This window comes from Bubalus bubalis, chromosome 8 (genome assembly GCF_019923935.1).
Source record: "Bubalus bubalis isolate 160015118507 breed Murrah chromosome 8, NDDB_SH_1, whole genome shotgun sequence".
In the NCBI taxonomy this organism is placed as follows: domain Eukaryota; kingdom Metazoa; phylum Chordata; class Mammalia; order Artiodactyla; family Bovidae; genus Bubalus; species Bubalus bubalis.
In genome coordinates this window covers 106,717,171-106,732,572 of record NC_059164.1, presented here as the reverse complement: position 1 = coordinate 106,732,572, position 15,402 = coordinate 106,717,171, and the positions used below count along the sequence as shown (strand labels likewise).

The window sequence follows — 15,402 nt, the reverse complement described above, 5'->3', positions numbered from 1 at the left end:
GAAGATGACACAAATAAATGGAAAGATATGCTGTACTCACTAATGAAGGGAATTAATATTGTTAAAATGTCTACACTACCAAAAGAAATCTACAGACTCTATGCAATCCCTTTCAAAATACTAATGGCATTTTTCACAGAACTAGAACAAGAAACTTTTAAATGTAAATGGAACCACAAAGGATTCTAAACAACCAAAGCAATCTTAATAAAGATGAACAAAGCTAGAGGTATCATGCACCCTGATTTCAAACTACGCTACACAGCTACAATAATCAAAACAGTATGGTACAGGCAGGCAAACACACACACATTTCAGTGGAACAGAATAGAAAGCCCGGAAATAAACTCACATATCTATGGTCAATTAATCTATGAGAAAAGAGGAAAGGATATACAATGGGGAAAAGACACTCTCTTCAATAAATGGTGTTGAGAAAACTGAAAGGCTATAGGCAAAGAATTAAAGTGGACCACTTCTTTATACCATATACAAAAACAAACTTTAAATGGGTTAAAGACTTAAATATAAGACCTGAAATCATAAGACTCTGGGAGAAAACATAGACAGTACATGCTTCAACATCAGTCTCAGCAAATTTTTGTGTGTCTATCTCCTCAGACAAAAGAGACAAAAGAAAAAATAAACAAATGGGATTACATCGAACTAAAAACTTTTTCACAAGGAAGGAAATCATCAACAAAAAGGACAACCTACTGAGTGGGAGAAAATACTTGCAAATAATACACTGGATAAGGGGTTAATATCCGAGATATATAAAGAAATCACACAATTCAATATTTTTTTAAAAGTTCTATTAAAAATGGTCACAGGCTATGAATAGACATTTTTCCAAAGAAGAAACACAGATGGCCAAGAAACACAAGAAAAGATGCCCAACATCACCAATCATCAGAGAAATGCAATTGAAAACCACAATATCACCTCACCTCATTTGGCCTGTCAGAATGGTTCTAATCAGACAGACAACAAATAGCAATTATTGGCAAGGATAGGGAGAAAAAAGAACCCTCAATGAAGTTTCCATTGGTAGGAATGTAAATTGGTGCAGCCCTATGGAAAACAGGGTGAAGTTTCCTCAAAAAATTAAAAATATTAGTACCCAATACAGCAATTCCACTTCTGGATGTTTTCTGAAAGAAAACAAACAAACAAACATTAATTCAAAAAGAGATATGTACACCTGTATTCACTGCAGCATTACTTACAGTAGCCAAGATACAGCAGTACCTTAAGTTCTAATAAACAGATGAAAGAATACTGAAGATAGAGTATATATGTATATACAAAATGAGATATTACACAACCATAAAAATGAATGAAATTCTGTCATTTGTGACAATATAGATGGACCTAGAGGATATTATGCTGAGTAAAATAAGCCAGAGAAAGGAAAACACATGTTGTATGATTTTACGTATATGTGGAATCTAAAAAAAAAATCAAATCAGTGAAACAAAAAGAAACTGACTCACAGATAAAGAAAAAAAAACTAGTGATTGGAAGACGAGTGGGAGGTTGGGAGAAATAGGGGAGTGAGATTAAGAGGTATGCATTTGCAGTTACAAAATAAGTAAGTCCTGGAATGTGATGGACAGCATAGGGAATATAGTCAGTAATTTATAATAGTTTTGTCTCATAACCGATTGTTGTTAGACTTACCATGGTGATTAGTATGTAATGTATATAAATGTCAAAATATTATGTTTTACACTTGAAACTGATATACCATTGGATGTCAACTATATTTCAATTTTTGAAACTAGAAAATAGGATTGTATGGTGAAAAACAAATTAACAAAAGAGAAAAGAATAGAATTCAAAGATAGATCCATATATAGGACCATAAATAGACCACAACATGGGCAAAAACCCTAAACCTATATTTAACAACTTATGTAGAAGTAGATGTCTAAGGAAATTAAAATGCTAGCGATAAACTAAAGAAATGCTGTGAAAGGTGAAAGTAGAAAACTTAATTAAATAAAATAGAATATTTTATGACCTAGATTTGAAGATTTTTTTTAGAAAAACAAAACTTCATAAGTTTCAATCATCGGAGAAAATATGATAAATTGGATTATATTAAAATGACGACTTTTCATTCAACAAAGGACTCCATGAATAAAACTGACAGAGGTGACATATCAGAGGTATATATTTGCAATGGCTATAACAGAAAAGGATTCATATCTATAATGTACATACCAACAAGGAAATGGTAGAAAACGAAAGGAAAAGGAACACAGTGTATAGCATAGAAATCCAAAAGGCTGACAATATGGTTCACTCAGAAAACATTTATTGTTTGGTAACTATGAGACAGACACTATGATATATTCTTGAACCAAACAAAGATCTCCATTCTTAAGGGGCTTATATTCTGGAGGGCAGAGGAAGGGTGACAGATAAACATTTAAAAATGAATCAATTGCAAATATATTAGAATAGATAAGTTCTTTAGGGCTTCCCTGGTGGCCCAGAGGTTAAAGCGTCTGCCTACAATTCAGGAGACCCAGGTTCAATCCCTGGGTCGGGAAGATCCCCTGGAGAAGGAAATGGCAACCCACTCCAGCACTCTTGCCTGGAGAATCCCATGGAGGGAGGAGCCTGGTAGGCTACAGTCCATGGGGTCGCAAAGAGTCAGACACGACTGAGCGACTTCACTTTGGAAAAAATAAATACCAAGGTAAGAAGAAAGACTGCTCATGGGGTTCTCAAGGCAAGAATCCTGAAATGGATTGCCATTCTCTTCTCCATTGGAGAGGAGTTCTCGTTTGGTCAGAACTCTCTGCCATGACCCATCCATCTTGGGTGGCCCTACACGGCATGGCTCATAGTTTCACTGAGTTAGACAAGGCTGTGGTCCATGGGATCAGTTTGGTTAGTTTTCTGTGATTGTGGTTTTCAGTCTGTCTGCCCTCTGATGGATAAGGATAAGAGGCTTATGGAAACTTCCTGATGGAAGAGACTGGCTGAGGGGGAAAGGTCTTGTTCTGATGGGCGGGCCCAGCAGTAAATCTTTAATCCAATTTTCAGTTGATGGGCAGGGCTGTGTTCCCTCCCTGTTATTTACCTGGGGCCTGGGACTAGATCTGATAGAGAGAGTACCTGATGATCTATGGACTGAGGTTCATGACATTGTACAGGAGACAGCGATCAAGACCAACCCCATGGAAAAGAAATGCAAAAAAGCAAAATGGCTGTCTGAGTAGGCCTTATAAATAGCTGTGAAAAGAAGAGAAGCGAAAAGCCAAGGAGAAAAGGAAAGATATAAGCATCTGAATGCAGAGTTCCAAAGAATAGCAAGAAGAGGTAAGAAAGCCTTTCTCAGCAATTAATGCAAAGAAATAGAGGAAAACAACACAATGGGAAAGAGTAGAGATCTCTTCAAGAAAATTAGAGATACCAAGGGAATATTTCATGCAAAATGAGCTCGATAAAGGACAGAAATGGTATGGACCTAACAGAAGCAGAAGATATTAAGCAGAAGTGGCCAGAATACACAGAAGAACTGTACAAAAAAGATCTTCACGACCCAGATAATCATGATGGTGTGATCACTCACCTAGAGCCAGACATCCTGGAATGTGAAATCAAGTGGGCCTTAGAAAGCATCACTACAAACAAAGCTAGTGCAGGTGATGGATTCCAGTTGAGCTATTCCAAATCCTGAAAGATGATGCTGTGAAAGTGCTGCACTCAATATGCCAGCAAATTTGAAAACTCAACAGTGGCCACAGGACTGGAAAAGGTCAGTTTTCATTCTAATCCCAAAGAAAGGCAATGCCAAAGAATGCTCAAACTACTGCACAATTGCACTCATCTCACATGCTAGTAAAGTAATGCTCAAAATTCTCCAAGCCAGGCTTCAACAGTACTTCAACATCAGGAAGTACATGAACTTCCTGATGTTCAAGCTGGTTTTAGAAAAGGCAGAGGAACCAGAGATCAAATTGCCAACATCCGCCGGATCATGGAAAAAGCAATAGAGTTCCAGAAAAACATCTATTTCTGCTTTATTGACTATGCCAAAGCCTTTGAGTGTGTAGATCACAATAAACTGTGGAAAATTTTTCAAGAGATGGGAATACCAGACCACCTGACCCGCCTCTTGAGAAACCTATATGCAGGTCGGGAAACAACAGTTAGAACTGGACATGGAACAACAGACTGGTTCCAAATAGGAAAAGGAGTACATCAAGGCTGTATATTGTCACCCTGTTTATTTAACTTATATGCAGAGTACATCATGAGAAACACTGGGCTGGAAGAAGCACAAGCTGGAATCAAGATTGCCAGGAGAAATAGCAATAACCTCAGATATGCAGATGACACCACCCTTATGGCAGAAAGTGAAGAGGAACTAAAAAGCCTCTTGATAAAGGTAAAAGAGGAGAGTGAAAAAGTTGGCTTAAAACTCAACATTTAGAAAACGAAGATCATGGCATCTGGTACCATCACTTCATGGGAAATAGATGGAGAAACAGTGGAAACAGTGTCAGACTTTATTTTTGGGGGCTCCAAAATCACTGCAGATGGTGACTGCAGCCATGAAATTAAAAGATGCTTACTCCTTGGAAGAAAAGTTATGTCCAACCTAGATTGCATATTGAAAAGCAGAGACATTACTTTGCCAACAAAGGTCCATCTAGTCAAGGCTATGGTTTTTCCAGTGGTCATGTATGTGAAAGGTTGTTGTTGAATCATAAAGACACTGGGATTCTTGGCCCTCGGAGGAGAAGAATTCAATCCGGGGCCAGTGATGTGGCTTGATCGTTCAGAGCTTTTGTGTAATAAAGTTTTATTAAAGTAAAGGAGATAGAGAAAGCTTCTGACATAGGCATCAGAAGGGGGCAGAAAGAGTACCCACTTGCTAGTGTTAGCAATGAAGTTATATACTCTCCAATGAATCCAAAGAATGTCTGGTGGTTGTAAAGACCTCACCAGACCTACTCCCATAATTTACATTTTAAGATAACAGAATTAGCCAGAAGGTTTAATCCAGAGACTGTCCTCAGGCAGGATACATTATTGTTATATAATCCTAAGGAATGTAGAGAAGGAAAAAAGTTTGTCCTTTCTTCCTCCTTGAGAATTCCAGACACCTCTCTCCTTGGGGACCCCTAGACTCCTTATCAACCTGCCTAGGAATTGACTCTCTCATATGGATGTGAGAGTTGGACTGTGAAGAAATCTGAGCGCCAAAGAATTGATGCTTTTGAACTGTGGTGTTAGAGAAGACTCTTGAGAGTCCCTTGGACTGCAAGGAGATCCAACCAGTCCATTCTGAAGGAGATCAGCCCTGGGTTTTCTTTGGAAGGAATGATGCTAAAGGTGAAACTCCAGTACTTTGGCCACCTCATGTGAAGAGTTGACTCATTGGAAGAGTCTGATGCTGGGAGGGATTGGGGGCAGGAGGAGAAGGGGACGACAGAGGATGAGATGGCTGGATGGCATCAGTGACTCGATGGATGTGAGTCTGAGTGAACTCTGGGATTTGGTGATGGACAGGGAGGCCGGGTGTGCTGCAATTCATGGGGTCGCAAAGAGTCAGATACGACTGAGCGACTGAAATGAACTGAACTGAACTGAACTGAAATTGTGGTGGAGGTAATGAAGATAATGGCGACTTCCTTCAAAAGGTCCCATGCACACACTGCCACACTGAGTGCCCCCAACCCTACAGCAGGCCACCACTGACCCATGCCTCCACCAGAGACTCTTGGAGACTCAGACAAGTCTGGGTCAGTCTCTTGTGGGGGCACTATGCCTTTCTCCTGGGTCCTGGTATACACAAGTTTCTGATTTGTGCCCCCCAAGAGTCTGTTTCCCCAGCCCTGTGTAAGTTCTGGTGGTTCTATGGTGGAGTTAATGGTGACCTCCTCTAAAAGGGCTTATGCTACAGCCAGGTCTGCTGCACCCAGAGCCCCTGTGGCAGGCCACTGCTGACCTGTACCACTATAGGAGACACTCAGACACAGTTCTTGCTCAGTCTGTGTGTTGGGCATGTGTTTCGTGCCCTTTCCAGGTCTGAGAAGCTCAGGTGACTGAATGCTTGGGGACTGACTGTCCCACGTGGGCCGTGCATCTTAATCACCCCCCCCCCCCCCGGGTCCTGAACACTGGGTTTCCCGGGCGCTCCACGAGAGAACCGTCTCAGGTGCACTGTATGTCTCCTCTGGAGAGCTGGCATCAGGCTGTGATCCTCCTGGCAGATGTCAACCATCCAGGATCTCAGGAAGATGTGGTTAGCAGCTGGGAGTCTGCTCACAGTTTCATGGAAGATGCCATTTCTGGGGCTGAGATTGTAGCAGCCCCTTGCCTTCTGGCTCTGGCTATCACAAGCCTGCCTCTCTGCCTCTGGGTGAGAGGGGAGCTGGCCAGCTCTCCTTTGGTATGCTCAATCCTTTGTTCTGTGAGTGGTCCAGGCTGCGCCTTAAGTTGCTAGGTTAGAGCCTTTCACGGGGAAAGTTCTCTTTTCTGCAGTTATGGTTAGGCATGTATTCTGTGTTTGTTTGTTTGTTTTCTGTTATGTTGCTTTCTGAGATTCCAAAACTCCCCACACACCCGCCTGTGAGAGGGGTTCCTACCGTGTGAAATCTTCTCCTTCTTCACGACTCCCTCCCCAGGACAGGTCTCCATCCCTAACACTTTTGTCTCTCTTTTTCTTTTTTTTGTCTTTTATATTTTGTCCTGCCTCCTTTCAAAGAGAATGGGGTGTCTTTCTGGGTGCCTGGTGTCCTTCACCAGTGTTCAGAAGCTGTTTTGTGGAAGTTGTTCAGCATTCAAATGATCTTTTGATGAATTTGATGGGGAGAAAGTGGTCTCCCTGTCCTATTCCTCCACCATGTTGGCATGGAAGAGATACCTGGAGTAACAGGCAAATTTGGCCTTGGAATACAAAATGAAGCAGTTAAAAGGATAATAGAGTTTTTCCAAGAGAATGCACTTGTCATAGCAAACACCCTCTTCCGATAACACAAGAGAAGACTCTACACATGGACATCACGAGATGGTCAACACCGAAATCAGATTGATTATATTCTTTGCAGCAAATGATGGAGAGGCTCTATACAGTCAGCAAAAATAAGACTGGGAGCCGACTTTGGCTCAGATTGTGAACTCATTATTGCCAAATTCAGACGTAAATTGAATAAAGTAGGGAAAACCACTGGACCATTCAGGTATGACCTAAATCAAATCCCTTACAATTATACAGTGGAAGTGACAAATAGATTCAAGGGATTAGATCTGATAGAGTGCCTGAAGAACTATGGATGGAGGTTCATGACATTGTACAGGAGGCAAGGATCAAGACCATCCCCAAGAGAAAGAAATGCAACAAGGCAAAATGATTGTCTGACAAGGCCTTACAAATACCTGAGAAAAGAGAAGCGAAAGGCAAAGGAGAAAAAGGAAAGATATACCCATTTGAATGCAGAGTTCCAAAGAATAGCAGGGAGAGATAACAAAGCCTTCCTCAGTGATCAATGCAAAGAAACAGAGGAAAGCAATTGAATGGGAAAGGCTAGAGATCTCTTCAAGAAAAGTAGAGCTACCAAGGGAACATTTCATGCAAAGATGAGCACAATAAAGAACAGTAATGATATGGACCTAACAGAAGCAGAAGATATAAAGAAGAGGTGGCAAGAATACACAGAAGAGCTACACAAAAAAAGATTTTCATGACCCAGATAACCACGATGGTGTGATCACTCACTGAGAGCCAAACATCCTGGAATGCGAAGTCAAGTGGGCCTTAGTAAACATCACTACGAACAAAACCAGTGGAGGTGATGGAATTCCAGTTGAGCTATTGCAAATCCTAAAAGATGATGCTGCATCAATATGCCAGCAAACCTGAAAAATTCAGCAGTGGCCACAAGACTGGAAAAAGTCAGTTTTCATTTCAATCCCAAAGAAAGGCAATGCCAAAGAATGTTCAATCTACTACACAATTGCACTCATCTCAAACGCTAGCAAAGTAATGCTCTAAATTCTCCAAGTCAGGCTCCAACAGTACATGAACCATGAACTTGCAGATGTTTAAGGTGGATTTAGAAAAGGCAGAGGAACCAGAGATCAAATTGCCAACATCCACTGGATTATCGAAAAAGCAAGAGAGTTCCAGGAAAACATCTACTTTTGCTTTATTGATTATGACAAAGCCTTTGACTGTGTGGCTCACAACAAACTGTGGAAAATTCTGAAAGAGATGGGAATACCAGACCACCTGACCTGCCTCCTGAGAAATCTGTAAGCAGGTCAAGAAGCAACAGTTAAAACTGGACATGCAACAACAGGACTTGTTTCAAATCAGGAAAGGAGCATGTCAAGGTTGTATATTGTCACCCTGCTAACTTGACTTATATGCAGAGTACATCATCTAAAATGCTGGGCTGGATGAATCACAAGCTGGAATCAAGATTGCTGGAAGAAACATTAACCTCAGATAAATAGATGACACCACCCTTATGGCAGAAAGCAAACAAGAACTAAAGAGCCTCCTGATGAAAGTGAAAGAGAAGAGTGAAAAAGTTGGCTTAAAACTCAACATTCAGAAAATTAAGACCATGGCATCTGGTCCCATCACTTCATGGCAAATAGATGGGGAATCAATGGAAAGAGTGACAGACTTTATTTTGGGGCTCCAAAATCACTGCAGGTGGTGACTGCAGCCATGATATTAAAAGAAGCTTGCTTCTTGGAAGAAAAGTTATAATCAACCTAGACAGCATATTAAAAAGCAGAGACATTACTTTACCAACAAAGGTCCATCTAGTCAAAGTTATGGTTTTTCCAGTAGTTATGTATGGATATGAGAGTTGGTTATAAAGAAAGCTGAGTGCAGAAGAATACTTGCCTTTGAACTGTGGTGTTGGAGAAGACTCTTGAGAGTCCCTTAGACTGCAAGGCTATCCAACCAGTCCATCCTAAAGGAAACCAGTCCTGAATATTCACTGGAAGGACTGATGCTGAAGCTGAAGCTCCAATATTTTGGCCACCTGATGTGAAGAACTGACTCACTGGAAAAGACCCTGATGCTGGGAAAGATTCAAGGTGGGAGGAGAAGGGGACGACAGAGGATCAGATAGTTAGATGGCATTACTGATGTGATGGACATGAGTTTGAGTAGGCTCTGGGAGTTGGTGATGGACAGGGAAGCCTGGGGTGCTGCAGTCCATGGGGTCACAGAGTCAGACACGACTAAGCAACTGAACTGAACTGAAGAAGAAATAGGAGTAGGGGGCAAGGAGAATGTTTGCAGGATCAAATAGGGCATTGATGATAATTAAATGAAGAACTGGAGGAGATAAAGAAGTGCGTACCTGAGAAAGAGGCATTCCATGCAGACAGTATAGTTAGAAGAAAAGCCTGTGTTCAATGTAAACATTTGGGTTTTACTCTGAATAAGTGCAAGGTTGAAAGAGGAAGGACATGATTTGAGTTATGTTTTATTTATTTTTAATATAAATTTATTTATTTTAATTGGAGGCTAATTACTTTACAATATTGTATTGGTTTTGCCATACATTGACATGAATCCACCACGGGTGTACACGTGTTCCCCATCCTGAAACCCCCTCCCACCTCCCTCCCCATCCCATCCCTCTGGGTCATCCCAGTGCACCAGCTCCAAGCATCCTGTATCATGCATCAAACCTGGACTGGCAATTCGTTTCACATATGATAATATACATGTTTCAATGCCATTCTCCCAAATCATTCCACCCTCACCCTCTCCCACAGAGTCCAAAAGACTGTTCAATACATCTGTGTCTCTTTTGCTGTCTCTCATACAGGATTATCATTACCATCTTTCTAAATTCCATATATATGCGTTAGTATACTATATTGGTGTTTTTCTTTCTGGCTTACTTCACTCTGTATAATAGGCTCCAGTTTCATCCACCTCATTAGAACTGATTCAAATGTATTCTTTTTAATGGCTGAGTAATACTCTTTTGTGTATATGTACCACAGCTTTCTTATCCATTCATCTGCTGATGAACATCTAGGTTGCTTCCATGTCCTGGCTATTATAAACAGTGCTGTGATGAACATTGGAGTACACGTGTCTCTTTCATTTATGTTTTAAATGGATCACTCTGAATCCTGGGATATAAGAACAGAAGCAGGGAAATTTGATATAGGCAAATTGCAGTAACTCGAGCGGGAGGAAGGGTGGCTCACACTGGGATGTGTGAGATGTGATGTTGAGATGTGATCATATTATGTATATATTTTGAGAATAGAGACAACAGGCTACGCTTGCCCATTTAAAGCAGATATGAGAAAAAGACGGAAATGTGCTAATCACTGCAATGATGGAGTTATCATGGACTGAGCTGGGGAAGGCGTGAATAGAATGGGGTGGGGTGAAGGTAGATGAAATCAGAAGTTCAGTATGTGAAGACATGTTCATATTGATTAATTATAAGAATAATGCAAAATAAAACAAATTTATACCTTCTAGGCTAGAAGCCTAGAAGGTATAAACAAGCAGGCTGTGGATACATAAGAACCCTCCCACACTGAAGTAAGAGTGTGCTGCTGCTGCTAAGTCGCTTCAGTCGTGTCCGACTCTGTGCGACCCCAGAGACAGCAGCCCACCAGGCTCCCCCATCCCTGGGATTCTCCAGGCAAGAACACTGGAGTGGGTTGCCATTTCCTTCTCCAATGCATGAAAGTGAAAAGTGAAAGTGAAGTCACTCAGTCGTGTCTGACTCTTAGCAACCCCATGGACTGCAGCCTACCAGGCTCCTCCGTCCATGGGATTTTCCAGGCAAGAGTACTGGAGTGGGGTGCCATTGTCTTCTCCGAAGTAAGAGTGTAGATAAAGCCTATCTGGAGAGCATTATCCATTACCAAGCTATTTGGTTCCTGTGTATATCCCCTAAATAAATCCTCATAGGTCTTTAAGTGCACATGTATTATCGTGTAAATCATAGGGCCATATGTGGTGAGGTGGGGGTTGGGTACCACAACAAAGAATGGTAGCTAAAATATGGTGTACACCATGGATTACTCTATATATTAGTCTATTAGTCTATTGAAGTAATAGACTAGCAATAGAGGGTTTGGTTAAAAAAATAAATAAACTAAGACATTGTATTAGTTTATTGAGTAGTTAATATATTTCTAAATACATAAACATACTCTGAAACATCATTGCATGCATTAAACATACCAGAATAGTTGTCCACACAGCAAGGAAGAATTAAGAATAAAGAATGGGATAAGATAGAATTAATCAATTTCAGTTAATGAAAGAAGACTTGTATAGGTGATAATATTTCATCTACTGAGGAATAATATGAACCAGTTAACTCTGCACCTATTTTTAAAAGTCTTATTTACCACTATACTAAATTCTAATATGAATTATCTTTATATGTTTCATAAAAGGCAACCTCTAAAATAGTAAAGAAAGTTTCAATTAATAAGTTATTCAATCAGCAGGTATTTATTGGCACTGTTAAGGCACTGGGGGAAAAAATGAGATAAAATACATAGTCCTTACATGAAGTTTATAGTTTAACTGGTGAACATAATATTTTGCCCTTTCTAAGGCAAACACTTGAATTTTCTCCTCTTAAAAAGTGGAAGATCAAAATATCTTTACTCTTGAGATTTTACTCATAAATTTGAGCCCAGTTATTCATGATACTAATTGATAGGATTGAGAATTTCCAGTGAAAGGTAGCATTTATTACTAAACTTATGAGTGCTTATTAGTAAATTATTAATACATTGGGTAAGTCTCAGATTTCACATAGAAAAATCTAACAGGTCTACAATTATTTTTTTCATGAATTCATACGACTTGTAAAAAAAATAAATTTTCCTTTTATAGAGACAGTCCTTTTCTTCCAACCCTGATAGACAAACGGTGTGCCCTGAGAACAATCAGAGAGAGGAGGAGGGAAAGGATGCGGATGAAGAAGCAGGCACACATCAGGCCATATCAGGCCCTGCACATGTGGAGTTTGGATTTTATTCTAAGCAGGAAAAAGATGTGACCTGATTTGTTTTCTAAGATAAAGAAGCCTTCTACAGGTCAAATGGCCCAGATCACTCAAATAAACTGTAGGGAAAAAACAGAGTTAGAGGGGCCCTGTAGAGTAAAGAGATTTCTAAGCATATCAAATTGAGAAAACTGGGCAAAATTCAACTACAGTGACTAGGGATGTTTGCTTGAGGAATAAAGCCATAAGTAAACACAATACAGTAATTACTACAAAGGTCAAGAGAATAGTTACTGTTGGGAAAAAGGAGTTGTCATTAGGATACATGCAGGGGCTGTTGCAGCAGCTAGCAGATCTTTTTTGTTGTTGTTGTTTTAACTTGAGCGGTGGTTACAAGAGGGTTTGTCTTATAATAATTCAATAAGTTATACATTCGGTATTGTGTTCTGCCTCTGTTTTTGCTTACAACATAAAGTAAAAAAGCAAACAATAATTTTAAAAATTAAAGTTGTTTTGTGCAGAACAGAATGTAAAAAGGAGAGGTGGAAACAGAGAGACCAGTTAATCACATATTTTGTTGGCAAGCAAATGAAATCTATTGCTGGGTAGAATGTAAAAGAAAGGAATCAGAAATTACTCTGATGTATGATGGTCCTTTTTACTAATACAGTGAAGGTGTTTGGTGGCAAGAGGAAAGGAATAGCTTGGGGCAGAGGAAGCAAGCATAATAGCTCTATTTTAACTATGGTAAGAATGAGATTTATATAATGTAAGTGAAGGAGTCAATCAAACATTGATACATATGTTTGGAGATCACAAGAAAGGTCTTGTCTGGCCTGGAGCTAAAAAACTACATAAGAGATAGATATGTAGGTAGGTACGTAGGTAGAGATAGATGCATGGATGGATGAATGAATAAATGCCATAGTTCTGGGTAAAGTAATTACTTTGAGCAGACATAGAACAGTGATCTACTAGAGCCATAGCAAAAGGAAAAAAACTCATTTTGAGTAGTTGTATATATAGAGAAGTTTGCATAACATGTGGCCCTACAATTGTGTAATCCTACTTTAAAAAAATAGTTGAATATCTACTCTATGCCACCACTATACTAAGTATTTTACATAGATAATCTATAATCTTCAAAATAATCACATCACTGGTTATGATCACTTGTTTTTATAATTGAGGAAACTAGAGGTTAGAGAGTTTTCAAAGCCACATGAAGTGTGGCTGTTCCCACCCTGAAATTTTTTACTATTTATATTGCATTTTCTGAGGGAACATGCAAGAAGAATTTGAAAGTAAAAAGGGGGATATGAAGTTTAGGAGGAGAGGTTATCCAGAAGACTGCAGCATAAGAATTAAAGCCTTTAAAAATTTTTGTTGTTGTTGTGAAGCTCAATCATGTTGACTCTTTTGTGACCCCATGGACTATAGCCTGCCAGGCTCCTCTGTCCATGGGATTTCCCAGGCAAGGATACTGGAGTGAGTTGCCATTTCCTCCTCCAGGGTATTGTCGTGACCCAGGGATCGAACCTACATCTCCTGTGCTGCAGGCAGATTGTTTACTGCAGTAGTGATCAGTTCAGTTCAGTTCAGTTCAGTCACTCAGTCATGTCCAACTCTTTGTGATCCCATGAATCACAGCACACCAGGCCTCCCTGTCCATCACCATCTCCCAGAGTTCACTCAAACTCATGTCCTTCGAGTCGGTGATGCCATCCAGCTATCTCATCCTCTGTTGTCCCCTTTACCTCCTGCCCCCAATCCCTCCCAGCATCAGAGTCTTTTCCAATGAGTCAACTCTTCGCACGAGGTGGCCAAAGTACTGGAGTTTCAGCTTTAGCGTCATTCCTTCCAAACACCCAGGGCTGATCTCGTTTAGAATGGACTGGGTGGAAAGATGCACACAGTCAAAATGTGGATGAATGTGGAAAGTCAGTCTAGAAAAGCTTGTTCACCATGATCTGCCTTATCAGCAAATCTGAGGAGAAAGGGCACATCCATCATTTTCTCTTTAATTAAAATGTCGTTTTATGGGCTGTTGGAAAGAGAAATTCTTTGAATCGTTACCTTTTTTCACTAAACTTCCCCAACACTCTTCTCAAGGCGCCCATCACTTCCTTGTTTCTCAAGCTATAGATTAAGGGATTCAGCATTGGGGTCACCACAGCATAGAACAAAGCAACCCTCTTCTCCTGTTCTGCGGAGGAGCCAGCCGTGGGTCTCAAGTATGTGAAGATGGCTGTGCCAAAGCACATGGAAACCACAGTGAGGTGAGAGGCACACGTCCCAAACGCTTTGCGGCGTCCCTGGGCAGAGCCAATACGCAGAATGGTAGCGACTATATGACCATAGGAGAAAAGAACAAGAAAACAGGGAAGCACGATGACCAGAAATCCTGAGACGGCCACCATGACCTTGTTGAAGGAGGTGTCCACACAGGCCAGCTTCAGCATAGCCAACATCTCACAGGCAAAGTGATTAACAACCTTACAGCAGAGAGGTAGCTGAAAGGTGATGATTGTCTGCATCAGCGAATTCATGAAACCAGCCGCCACGCAGCCTGCTGCCAGCCCCAGGCACAGCCCTCCGTGCATGATGCCTGTATAGTGCAGGGGGTGGCACACTGCCACGTAGCGGTCATAGGCCATGGCCCCCAGCAGGAAGAACTCTGTGCTGCCCATTGCCAAGGAGATAAGCAGCTGGAGCACACAGCTGTAGAATGGAATGGACTTCCGGGCTGACAGGAAGTGAACGAGCATCTGGGGGACCGTGCTGTTGGTATAACAGACGTCCACAAACGACAGGACACTGAGGAAAAAGTACATGGGTGTGTTTAGCCGGCTGTCCAGTCTGATAAGGAGTATCATCAGGAAGTTCCCCAGCACGGTCACCAGATACATGGCCAGGAAAAGGACAAAGAGGGAGACCTGGGTCTTCCAGAGGCTGGACAGCCCCAGAAGAATGAACTCACTCATCCATGTCTGGTTTTCCCTGCCCATGGGCCTCTGAAGTCCAAACCCAAGTTATAAATTGAAAAAGACTAGATACTTAAGGTGCCAGAGGATCTTATGAGGTCATTTAGACAAAACGGCCATCCATTATTAAGTGGTGTGCGTTTTCAGATCATGTGTCTCCTTCTGGGTTTGGGACCACCGTAGAATGCACGATATGGCTCAGATCCAAGGAGAATAGAAAACTCTTCACATTCCTTAAGTGGGAAGATTTTCATTAAAATGCTTAGATAACTGAGTTAAAAATGTTAACTGTAAAATGTGATTTTTTTCTTTAGAGTCAACTCCTAACTGTGGACTTTGTTTACTTCTTTGTTAGATACCAGTTTTTCCCTTCTTATGATCTCAAAATCCATATTGAATGGAACCTAACAGGGATGAATGGTTTT

General features: G+C 40.8%; 1 protein-coding gene across 1 annotated transcript; it reads right to left on the bottom strand.

Moving 5' to 3' along the window:
* Window positions 1–14,065: 14,065 nt before the first annotated feature.
* LOC123466120 (olfactory receptor-like protein OLF3) lies at window positions 14,066–15,001 on the bottom strand. The gene has a single exon (XM_045166524.1). It carries the CDS (start codon window positions 14,999–15,001, stop codon window positions 14,066–14,068), a length of 936 nt encoding a protein of 311 aa, XP_045022459.1.
* Between the last annotated feature and the right edge of the window lie 401 nt (window positions 15,002–15,402).

Excerpts from the sequence above, each read along its gene's own strand:
- LOC123466120 (XM_045166524.1), bottom strand. The coding sequence starts at position 15,001 with ATGGGCAGGGAAAACCAGACATGGATGAGTGAGTTCATTCTTCTGGGG.